The sequence below is a fragment of the Miscanthus floridulus genome, chromosome 16 (assembly GCF_019320115.1).
Source record: "Miscanthus floridulus cultivar M001 chromosome 16, ASM1932011v1, whole genome shotgun sequence".
NCBI classification, from domain to species: Eukaryota; Viridiplantae; Streptophyta; class Magnoliopsida; order Poales; family Poaceae; genus Miscanthus; species Miscanthus floridulus.
In genome coordinates, this window is record NC_089595.1 from 11,521,723 (window position 1) to 11,532,917 (window position 11,195).

The 11,195-nt window shown below is 42.8% G+C and overlaps 2 protein-coding genes across 2 annotated transcripts; both read right to left on the reverse strand.

Annotated features, from left to right (window-relative positions):
• Positions 1-1,963: 1,963 nt before the first annotated feature.
• On the reverse strand, positions 1,964-6,176 carry LOC136510270 (uncharacterized). The gene is made up of 7 exons (XM_066504783.1): positions 6,010-6,176; positions 4,258-4,604; positions 4,114-4,146; positions 3,958-4,026; positions 3,332-3,382; positions 3,159-3,235; positions 1,964-2,352 (listed from the first exon to the last, which is right to left on the reverse strand). Exons 1-7 carry the CDS (start codon positions 6,174-6,176, stop codon positions 2,266-2,268), a joined length of 831 nt encoding a protein of 276 aa, XP_066360880.1. The 3' UTR covers positions 1,964-2,265.
• A 2,575-nt stretch (positions 6,177-8,751) lies between these two features.
• Positions 8,752-9,368, reverse strand: LOC136513427 (subtilisin-chymotrypsin inhibitor-2A-like). Its single transcript, XM_066507431.1, has 2 exons — positions 9,303-9,368; positions 8,752-9,203 (listed from the first exon to the last, which is right to left on the reverse strand). The coding sequence occupies exon 2, from the start codon at positions 9,174-9,176 to the stop codon at positions 8,946-8,948; it is 231 nt and encodes a 76-aa protein (XP_066363528.1). The 5' UTR covers positions 9,177-9,203; positions 9,303-9,368; the 3' UTR covers positions 8,752-8,945.
• Positions 9,369-11,195: the final 1,827 nt, after the last annotated feature.

Consider the following 11,195-nt stretch of genomic DNA (forward strand, 5'->3'; position numbering starts at 1 on the left):
CCCATCTCACCTACCACCACACATCTAATTTAAATAAGATACAATTTCCTTTTAAATTCAGTTTGGAGACACCTTTAGTCTGGGTTTGAGACATAAACCGGGACTAAATGTACCTTTAGTCCAGGTTCGTGTCTCAAACTGGGATTAAAAGTCACAATTTTAGTCTGGGTTCATGTCTCAAACCGAGACTAAAGATTCTCGCACTGACGTGCCTCTGACACACCTCGGTAACCGTTACAACTGGGACTAAAGGGTAGAATTAGTCCCAGGTTGTATTACAAACCAAGACTAAATGTCCAGTCCTCCCTTTACCCACAGTTGCAATTTTTTAACCGGGACTAAATACTTTTTAGCCATAGGATGAAAGGCCGTTTTTCTACTAGTGTTGGAGGCCAATTTTTGGTCTCCAGCTGTCCATTTTGGGTTTGGATGCCCATACATATCACCTATTGGAGACGGTCTAACCAAGCGCACTTGCAGAGTAGCACTGTGCCTAGTACAATGGTATCAATAAAGCCCTCCAGTGCACGGAGTGGTGGAGCTACCGGCTTCTTGTAAATAATATCACGGTAGGGCACGACACTTGTTGCACTGGCTAATTCGTCTCTAGTTGGATGGATCATAGAGGTTCTTAGGGCACGAGTCACTGTTACTTATAACTGTCACAACCCAAAAAACACCCTTGACAAAAATTTTGCTTAACACCTTAGTTAAGCTTGTTGTTTAGTTTAACCGTGCGCTTCTTCAGATGGAGCCGCTGCCTAGGGTCTTCAGAAAAACACCGCCGCCGCCCTTGCTCCTAGCGCCTCGCCGTCGCTACGCCACCACCTAGGGCCCCCCTCCTTCTTCCTCTCAGGTGCGTCTGCCGGAGGTAAGAAGGAAAGTGGACCCATCTCTCTTTTCCACAGTTTATAGTTTCAGTTTGTTCAGGGTTTAGTCTAAATAAATTTCTGGTGAAATCAGATGATTTTCGGTCAGGATCATGTGTCCAGCGATGTCTTCAGTGATTACCACGACGAGATCGTCGTTGCAGGCATCGATGTCATCGGCAAACGACCAATTTGTGGCCATTTATCTGCAATGGGAGGGGTGCTTCTGGGAGCCACCGACAAGGATAGCGACTCCGGGTCATCGATCTCATCGTCGATAGTCGCGGAGAGGATTTCAAGGTCTTGAGGTGATGAATCTACGCCTATGTCGTACCCAACGATGCAACTGCCGAGATTCTTTCAGTGATTTAGATGCGTTTTGGACTAGTTTTGAAATGTTGGATCTTGTGGCATGTCCAATATTTTGGGAGTTGGTTGTTAGAATCGGCATAAGGACTGCACTTTGGCTCCGGTGTTCGAGGGATGCCATTGGGGAAGGAGAAGATAGAAGAATCTAGATAGAATATTATGTATTTTTTATTTCAAATTTTTTCATGTGTAACTTAGAGATGTACTGTGCAAAAAAAAAACTTGTTTTAGCCTTTGCCCTAATCACTACTGGAAACGACATTTTTCCTGTGTGCCAAAAAACCGTCAAGGAAAGGTGAAAAACCGTCAGGAAAATTAATTCTGTCAAGCGCCCGACAGGCATATCCCGTCAAGGATAGGATGACAGGGAAATTAAATTTACCTGTGAGCTTCCCGACAGAAATATTTTCCTGACGGTATTTCTTTGACGGATGCCCGACAAAACAATGTATCGTCAGTGGGTTTAGTTCGTTGTCAGGTTAATTAATTTTTCTGTAGGCTTACTCTCAAGGATATTCAAACTTTTTTGTGAGTTTACTGTCAGGGATATTGCCAATTTCTTTGTCGGTTTCATAATTTTTTCTGTGAGTCAACTCTCAGGGAAATAAAGATATTTCTGTGGGTCACGAAGCTATTTTCTGTCGGTTTTCCATCAATGAAATACAATATTTCTGTCACCTCAACCTAATTTTCCTGATGGTTTCCACTCAGAAATCGCCTTTTTTCTCAAGTCACCACCAGATTAATTAGTAGATGACAGGAAAATGTCACAATTACATTCCAAATGCACCAAACAACAAATTATATGCACAGCACAACAATCGAGCATATATATTAGAAGTTCCATAAGAGCTTACAAAGCATTCAACACGGAACCCACTGACGATACATTGTTTTGTCGGGCATCCACTCCACGAAGTAGGACGAGTTCTTGTTCTGCACATTCAGCATCTGCTCGTCCACCTCCTTGGTGCTCATCTTCCCACGGAACATGGCTGATGCTGTCAGGTAGCGCCCATGTCGTGGGTCAGCTGCGCACATCAATAAACTGTTCTTCCTCCTCCATGGACGGCGTAACATTGTTGACTCCTGTTGTTTTCAGTAACAAATAGCCCTGCAGAAAAATAGCTCACAATATGGTGAGATCAACTACGAGATAGCCCGGTGCTAGATCTACACAGTGTGCTGTGCAGTAGCAGACTAAGAGGCTACCAAATTCTTCAGCAAGAAAATGAATACACATGTAACAGGTAACAGGCACCAAAAACAGGTAACAGGTAGCATCCTGATGAGTGCACTAACTCAAATTTCAGAAAATATGCACAGGGACCAGAAATGTGTACAGGGAACAAAAATATGGGATGATCACTGCAAGTGAAATGCACAAGTACAGCTACCACTTGTCATCATTCAGTTCACTAGAAAACAAGCAAAACTGCCATTTCATACAACTAGTTAACTGCCTTTTCTGGTATCCAGGACCTGCTAATGTTAACTGCTATAGTGATTCACAATAGCACTACTACTTTGAGCAATGGTAGAAAAAGCATCTTCATCATCTCAAGTGCAGAAAAAATCAGAAGCAAAGAACAAGTAGCATCCAGAATCATAAGTAGCTAAGTACCCATACATCATTACTACACAGTGCAAGGATTTTAGTTACTGAACAGGAGTAGATGTACTGACTGACAACAAATACTAACTTAATCAACTATCTACTGTCAGTCATTGCATAACTTAGAACCAGCTGAAAACTCTTAGTTCATCTACTGCCACCTGTAACTCTGATATCTTAGAACTTGAAACTCTTAGTTCCAGCAAAGTAAAGGCTGATATTACACCGAGAAACAATGTTTCTACTTCAACATACATACTGAAGAATCAGCTGAAAAAAACAACAGAGGCAACATCTGAAGATACCCAATAGCAAGGACGCCCTGCAGAAACCGAACAAAAGTCGGCAAGGCTGTCGACTTCTTCGGAGTTGCAGTAAAAAGCTGAAAGACAACAGGACAAAGCTTAGCTTAGAGTTCATCCATATATAATTTTAAAACATGCAGCATTTGAATGTTCAAAGAATTAACATGATAAACCTTGAAAAGAAGAACCATAACAACGAGTACAATCCATGAGAAGCCATAAACCTGCACAGTGACAGAAGGCATTAGATAGACAGAACAAACACAACTCGGATGGTGATAGGATCCCAAGTTAAATATAACATCCAAATGGTTGGTTATTAATGTTTTTATGTTGCTTAAATTGAACATTTAAGTTACAAATATCTACTTCAAGACCAAAATCCATAATAAAATTACTTGGAAAAAATGAGGTATAATAACATCATTCAACAAGGAAAAATCATACATTGTATTTCACACTATAAAAGAAATACAAGAATGTTTTGTGTTACACATTGTTGATAAACAGGGTTGAATTCTTTTAGGGCCTGGAAAAATCATACATCGTTGGCATGGACAAGTGCTCAGATTTTAAGTGTCATCATAGGATAAGACATAAGCTCAGAAAAAATAAGCATTTCATACATTCTAAAACAAAGCTAACCACGTCACAGACTAGGACATGTGCTCAGGAAAGGGCTTATAGATGCAAGCATTCAAGAACTCATTCAACATCATCACAGAGAACGCATAATGTATTATCCACAATAACAAGAATCCAGAGGGGAAGAAGCTTGAGTAGAAGATCTCAGATATACCGAGCTCGATGCCGAAACACCACAAGTTGCAACACGTAGGAACCCCAAATCCACGGATCCGGATTAGTGCTGCAAGAACAAACAAAGGATGCGCCAGATTAGGGTTAGAATATGAACAAATTTTTGGGGAAAAAGAAAGAGGAGCTCGCATCGTGCCTCTTTGCAAGCGGCAGTTTTGGCGAATCCCAGCTGCAAAAGAACACCGGATCTACTGATTAGAGTTCGATTGGACCAAAAAAACCAAGGAAGAAAGGGGAGGGAGAGGATGCGCTCACATGGGAACTGAGGGGCGGGGCATACCTAGTTCCAGGAGGCCTCCGGGTCGAGGTACCTGGCGAGCTTGGAGGACAGCGCGTGGCCGCCGCCGCCGCCGTTTGACTGCTGCGCCTGCGCGCGCGACTGCTTCGCCGACGACCTGGCCTTGGTCATCCCTCGCTGCGGGTGGGGGGAGTAGAAGCAGATGGAGCGGCGGCGGGATCCCCGAGGCGAGGCGTGAGCGTTGGGAGATGGGATCGGGGGCGGTCGTAGCGGCGGCGGCGACGGCGGTTGAGAAGGGGCTGGGGCGGCGACAGCTGAGAAGGGGCTGGGGCGCGGCGGTGGCTGAGAAGGGGGCGACGGTGGTGGCTGAGAAGGTGCGGCGGCGGTGCCTGAGAAGGGGGCGGCGGTGGCCTCGGTTTTTTTTACGAGAAGCCTTGCGCGCGCGCGCGTGTGTGTGGTGGTGGGGGGGTGTGTGTGTGGGGGGGGGGGGGGGGGGGGGTGTGTGTGTGTGGTGGGGGGGGGGAGGGGAGAGGTCGGGAGGATAAGGTAGATGGTTTATTTTTTTTATTTTGTTTCCAGAGAGCGTGGCGCCAAAACTCGCGCCAAAACGTGTGCCAACGAAACTTTTGGACGTCAAAGCGCTCGGGCAGCTAGCTTTTGCCGCGCCAAAAGGACACGCCAATTAGCCTGTGTGTGATCCGACAGAAAAAAATACAAAGCACACAAGAATATAAATTTAGTTTTTCTGTGAGCCGGATTTTTCTGTGTGTTACATAAAACCCGACAGATTAAATCGAATTTTTCTGTGTGCACATGAAACCGACAGGTTAAATAAATTTTTCCTGTGAGTATTTCTGTGCCCATCAAAAAAAATACGTAGCACACAGGGATAATGTAGTTTCCAGTAGTGAATCTCTCAAACCTTGACCTAAGGTGCAATGCGGAGAAAGAGTCGTCTCTATTGGGGGAGCGCATATAGCGTATATGCATCCAGTGGGGGGCAGCCCCTCCTATTTTGGTAAAAAAAAAAAGTTAATCAAAGTTCCGAGAATTTAATTTAGACAACCGGGATTCAATGGTGTCGGACAGCTGTTTTTTAATGAAAGAAAGTGATAACAAACAACTAATCCCCTTTCATATATTCATTCTTTTTTTTAGACGAAAGAAGAATTATATTAGATCATAGATGAGTATATAATCATGTTACAAGTAAACTGGAATACACTGTGTATATCCAGAACCTAATCATCTAAATTATACCTACGCTTTGTATAGCCCAATATCTTAACTCCAAACCTGTATGACGATTAGTACAGTTGACCACACTGGCAAACACTCGGCAAAAGGCCTAAGAACATATGTCCAACGAACAACGGCCAACATTCCTGCAGACGAAATGAAGAAACTTCTTCTTTGTTGTGTCTTCCTTCTTCTTTCTGCGACCAAAGAATAAGAAAGATTGATCTGAAACTTATTCTTTCTAGTCCTTTATTGTGGTCAGATCTAACAACAATAAAACGGTGAAGAGACCGGAGAAAATTATTCTATGATGATGACATCATCTCTATCTTGATGTTGCCGTTCAGAAAGCCAAGTCTCTATGTCGTCAAGCCGATGCCCTCATCTTCAACAGAGCCGCCTTGAAGAAAACGAATCTATCCCGCCCCCTCACCGTCGCCGGAGAGGAGGAGGAGGAGGAGATAACCCCGGTACCAAGAAACTTGGCATAAAGAGACTCTAACCCTAGATGACTCGATCTACTAGAAAACTTATAAAAAAACGATGGATCACTACTCCGGGGTCACAATCGAGCCGACGGGCAGCGCGACGATGTCGGCGTCGGGCTTGTCCTTGAGGATCACCTTCTTGGCTTCCTCTATGCTGAGGCCAACCACCTCCGGCCACGACGTCTTGGGGCCGCCACACTCCGGTGCCGCCGCCGCTGTCGCCGTGGAGCTCATGGTCGTCGTCGTGGGTCGCGAATTGAACTGCGGATCAGTTAAACGATGGCGATGCAAAAAAGGAAACAGACTACTACTACATTGTTGCAAAAAAACGTAAGCTACAGAAAGGCAGGCACACTCACGGGCAAGTGTTGCTTGTTATCGTGCTTCTTTGTACTGCTGGTGCTGGTTATATGAAGCGAGTATGCACCGGTGAGGTATTTATAGAGAGCTGCTGCAGCCTGCAGGATGCACGATGGAGATGAATGGATCGGATGACCTGTTCTCTGCTTTCCTCTGAACGCAGACATCCCAATCCACAAGCAATCTTGTTGATAATTAGTCATAAGCCACGCAAGCTTAACGTGCAATCTATATCTGTTGATCTTTCTACTAAACACATGCATGGCTGGTATATATGCTAGTACTAGTCGTACGTTTTAGCTAGCTGTGGTACGGCAAAATGCATGCGCATGTCATATCTTCAGACACTGCTTAACGTGCAACCTTTTGATCTTTCATCATCATTGATAAAGACACCAAAAGAAGATGCTGCACAGCTGAGACTCTCTCCAACAACCGCAACCCAAAATACAAGTCCCATTTATTTTTTAGGTAGCGCTACAGGCAAAGGGTTCAATACATATTTTTGGTTTTCTCCAACAACAAAACCCAAAAGACAACCTTTTCTGCAAATGGGCCTCCAGGAGAGAGGATACTCATATTTGGGTTATGTCTCTCCTGACACCCAAAATGGGTCTTCCATATAGGTAGTCTATTGGAGGCTATATGTATTATGTTGAAGACCCATTTTGAGTTTAGGTTCCGCAATGGGTCTCCTATTAGAGACAGCCTGATGTGTTGGACATGCAAACGGGATAATCCAATATTTGTAAGGTGTAAGGAATATCGATCGTGGAAGATGAAGGATGCACCAAATTGTCAAAGCTGAATGCGTATAATGCAGGTAGAATTCCCAACCCTCTTTTGTCAACACAATTCTGCAGATTTCAAAGTTAAATAAAGGACTCTATCTAGTGAAGAGTTTCGTGGCATTGTTTTCAAGACTGCCATGTCATATGAAATAAAATAAAATAAAACTTGGATGAAACATATATCCACTCTCAATTGAGAGTTTCATTCTACGCTTTCATAGACATTTAATTTCATGACTCATATAGAGTTGTTAATCATGCCAAAAGAGTTGTTAATCATGCCAAAAGAGTTTTATCTACACGAAACTCATTTCTTCTCTCTCTTCTTAAATACACTGCCATAACATCAAAATATATACGTGGCAATCTATTTAATACAAATGAAACTCACATGAAACTCCCACTGAGACTGACCAAGTTCTTCTCTTTTCAGTTCAACGCTGCCTTATAGTTTAGGCGACTGAGACATCTGAAAGTTTGGTGCCATCAAAAATTTACTAAGTAGCCAGAGCTCTGCACTTACATATATAGTCGTTTTCATTTTATTACTTGAGAAAAAAAGAGCATGCAGTCATCAGTTGAGGTTTGCCAACGAAGAAAGACGATGGTAAGCTTTTGTGAATTTAACCTAGCTTTTTTGTTAGCCTAGTGGCATGAGGTTGTCATCATTTTTGTTTGCCTAGTTGCATGAGGTTGTCACCCCTTTTTTGCGTTTGCACGTGTTAATGTTGTTACTTAGACCATTCTCTTTTGCAACGAAGAACTTTCACACAAAAATTCATAAAAAAATCGATTAGACTTTACAAACATTGCAGGATGGTTTAATGGGGACTTAGGACATGTTTGGTTCAGTTTATAAGCAACTTATGATCCAAATAAGCTGAAATTAAAACACAAACATTGCATTTTTCTGCAGTTTCCTTTGACCGCCCTTCTCACAGTAGCCCCCATTTATATTAAAAAGTATAAGCTGGGTCAGGTCAGGTTATCCTCATCACACCTTTTCTTAAATTATACAGTTTCTTATGGAAGCACTTTTCTAAAAAACTGTACCAAAAAGGGCCTTAATTAGTTTTTCTATAGCAGTTGAGAAAATGAGAGATTATATATACTATCTCAGCTCAAGACAATTATCTTGAGTTAATAAAATACTTCGGCAAAGAAAAAAAAAACTTATCTACACCACCGGACAGAGAATTTCATTCGGACAAATAGAGACAACCTTTACAAGGTTTGCAAAGATTACAAGAGCTCTAAATCATTCAGCTCATAGTTTAGCTAAACAAACTCATACACCTCTGTCTTCTCATCCCTCTCAAACTATCTGCATCTTGCACACATGTTGCTCATGTCAATCTGTGCCCTGGTTAGTGGTTAAGCAAGCACTCACCTCTGTAATTGGGAGCCTTTCAGGCAATATATACACACCGTACGCTAGCTGTTCTTAAGTGCAACGAAGTTTCCTGTTAAAAAAATGGTCAGCTGAACTTTTCATTGGGGCACATTTGTGGCTGAATGATTTGTCCATCATCACTTCCGTCACCAGTTCGTATAGTACGTTCATCCATGCAAGGATTGGAACGTGCTTTAGACATAAAGAACAGTGATAACACACTAATTCTCCATATGCAGAACGACGACATGCCGGAACATGAGCATTGTTATTTACAGTAGTATATGTAATATGGTATCATTCATAGAAAGTAAAACACACATCCAGAACCATTGGGAAGATGCATGAACAGGGTACATGATAGATCGATCATGGCATCTTCTGAGTTATTATTTTGAGTTTACTACACATATATTATCTTTTATTCGGTTGTGGCTGGAGTAAAAGGGAGCTGGGCAACTAGCCAACACGGGGCGTCTCAGCGACGGTGTCGACGAAGATGCGGACGCGGTTGGGCAGAAAATCATCGGTCACCCGCGAGCCGACAGGCAACACGATGATGTCGGCGTCGGGCTTGTCCTTGAGGATCACCTTCTTGGCTTCCTCTATGCTGAGGCCAACCACCTCCGGCCACGACGTCTTGGCGCCGCCGCTCCCCGGTGCTGTCGTCACCGCCGCCGTGGAGCTCATGGTCGTCGTCGTGGGTCGCGAGATTAACTGCGAATCAGTTGATCGATGACGATGCAAAAAAAGGAAACAGACTACTACTACTACATTATTGCAAAAAAAGCGTAAGGTATAGAAAGGCACACTCACGGGCAAGTGTTTGCTTATTGCTGTCGTACGTGCTTCTTTGTACTGCTGCTGGTTATATGAAGCGAGTATGCACCGGTGAGGTATTTATAGTAGCTGCTGCAGCCTGCAGGGTGCATGTACGATGGAGATGAATGGATCGGATGACCTGTTCTCTGCTTTCCTCTGAACGCAGACATCCCAATCCACAAGCAATCTTGTTGACAATAGAGAATAGACACACACTTAAACTTGATCTGAATTAGTCACAAGCCACGCAAGCTTAACGTGCAACCTTTTGATCTTTCTACTGAACGCATGGCTGGTATATATTATGCTAGTACTAGTCGTACGTGTTCTAGCTAGCTGTGGTACGGCAAAATGCGCGCATGTCATATGTTCAGACACACAGCTTAACATGCAACCTTTTTTGATCTCTTCACCATCATTGATAAAGACGCCACGCGAAGATGCTGCACAGCTGTTGGCTTCTTATTAGCTAACGTGTTGGACATGCAAACGGGATAATCCACCGATCTAATTAAGGCCTTGTTTAGTTTCACGGTGTAAAGTTTTGGAATGTCACATCGGGTGTCGCATGGGGTGATCGGATACTAATACAAAAACAAATTATAGAATCCGTCGGTAAACCACGAGACGAATTTATTAAGCCTAATTAATCCGTCATTAGCACATGTGTTACTGTACCACTTTATTGTCGAATTATGGATTTATTAGGCTTAAAAGATCCGTCTCGTAAATTAGTCGCAAAACTGTGCAATTAGTTATTTTTTTAGTCTATATTTAATACTTCATACATGTGTTCAAACATTCGATGTGATATGGTGTAAATTTTTAGGGAAAAACTAAACAAGGCTTAAACAACAATATCTGTAACGGATATCGATCGTGGAAGATGAAGGACGCATCAAATTTGTCAAAGCTGAATGCGTGTAATGCGGCCACGAATTCCCAATCCTCTTTTGTCAACACGGTTGTGCAGATTTCAAATCAAAGTTAAATAAAGGACTCTGTCTACTAACGTGTAGCGATTGAAATTGTTTTCTTTCCAGTTCAACGTTACCTTACAGTTTAGGCGATTGAGACATATGAAAGTTTGATGCCATTAAAAATGTACAAAGTAGCCAGAGCTCTGCGCTGTTACATATATTATATAGTATATGATCGAACATAGGTAGTCGGCATGTTCGTTGGTTGGTTTCTGGGCTGATAAGTCCGGCTGATGTTGGTTTGTTGTGAAAGAAAAATATTGTTGGATGGCTAATAAGCCCTGGCTGAAACCAACAAGCGAACAGGCTGAGTGTCTGTGGTCCTTTTCATTTTACTTGAAAAAAGGAACATGCAGCCATCGGTGAGATTAAAGGGGGCGTACCCAGTGCAGAGAGCTCCCGCTCTGTGCGGGGTCTGGGGAAAGGTGTCAGTGTCAAGCCTTACCCTCGCCTGTGCAACGCGAGGAGACTACGACTCGAACCCAAGACCTCCCGGTCACAGACGGTAAGACTCTACCGCTTGCACCAACATCAGTGAGATTATCCCAACGAATTAAGAAAGACGAGGGTAACCTTTTGTGAATTTAACCATTTTTGTTAGCTCAGTGGCTTGAGGTTGTCACCATTTTTTTGACCTTCATGTCAAAGTTGTTACTTAGACCGTACTCCTTTGGAACAGAAAAAATTCACAATTTCACAGGAATCATACAAAAAAAAATATAAAATGATTAAAATTTAGAAAAATTGCAGGTGGTTTACAAAAATGACTCGCATATCTATGTCTTCTCATCCCTCACACAGGATTTCATTCAGACAAATATAGAGACAACCTTTACAAGGTTTACAATATTGCAAGCTAAGAGCTCTAAATCATTCAGCTCATAGTTTTTTTTTGCAAGGATTCAGC

What these genes read in the sequence shown, in the direction of transcription:
- LOC136510270 (XM_066504783.1), bottom strand. Translation starts at nt 6,176, where the DNA reads ATGAGCTCCACGGCGACAGCGGCGGCGGCACCGGAGTGTGGCGGCCCC. An exon ending in GTGTTTCGGCATCGAGCTCG is followed by an intron (nt 3,383 to 3,957) that starts GTATATCTGAGA and finishes GTCACTGTGCAG; the next exon opens with GTTTATGGCTTCTCATGGAT. An exon ending in CAGGGCGTCCTTGCTATTGG is followed by an intron (nt 2,353 to 3,158) that starts GTATCTTCAGAT and finishes ATTTTTCTGCAG; the next exon opens with GGCTATTTGTTACTGAAAAC.
- LOC136513427 (XM_066507431.1), bottom strand. Translation starts at nt 9,176, where the DNA reads ATGAGCTCCACGGCGGCGGTGACGACAGCACCGGGGAGCGGCGGCGCC.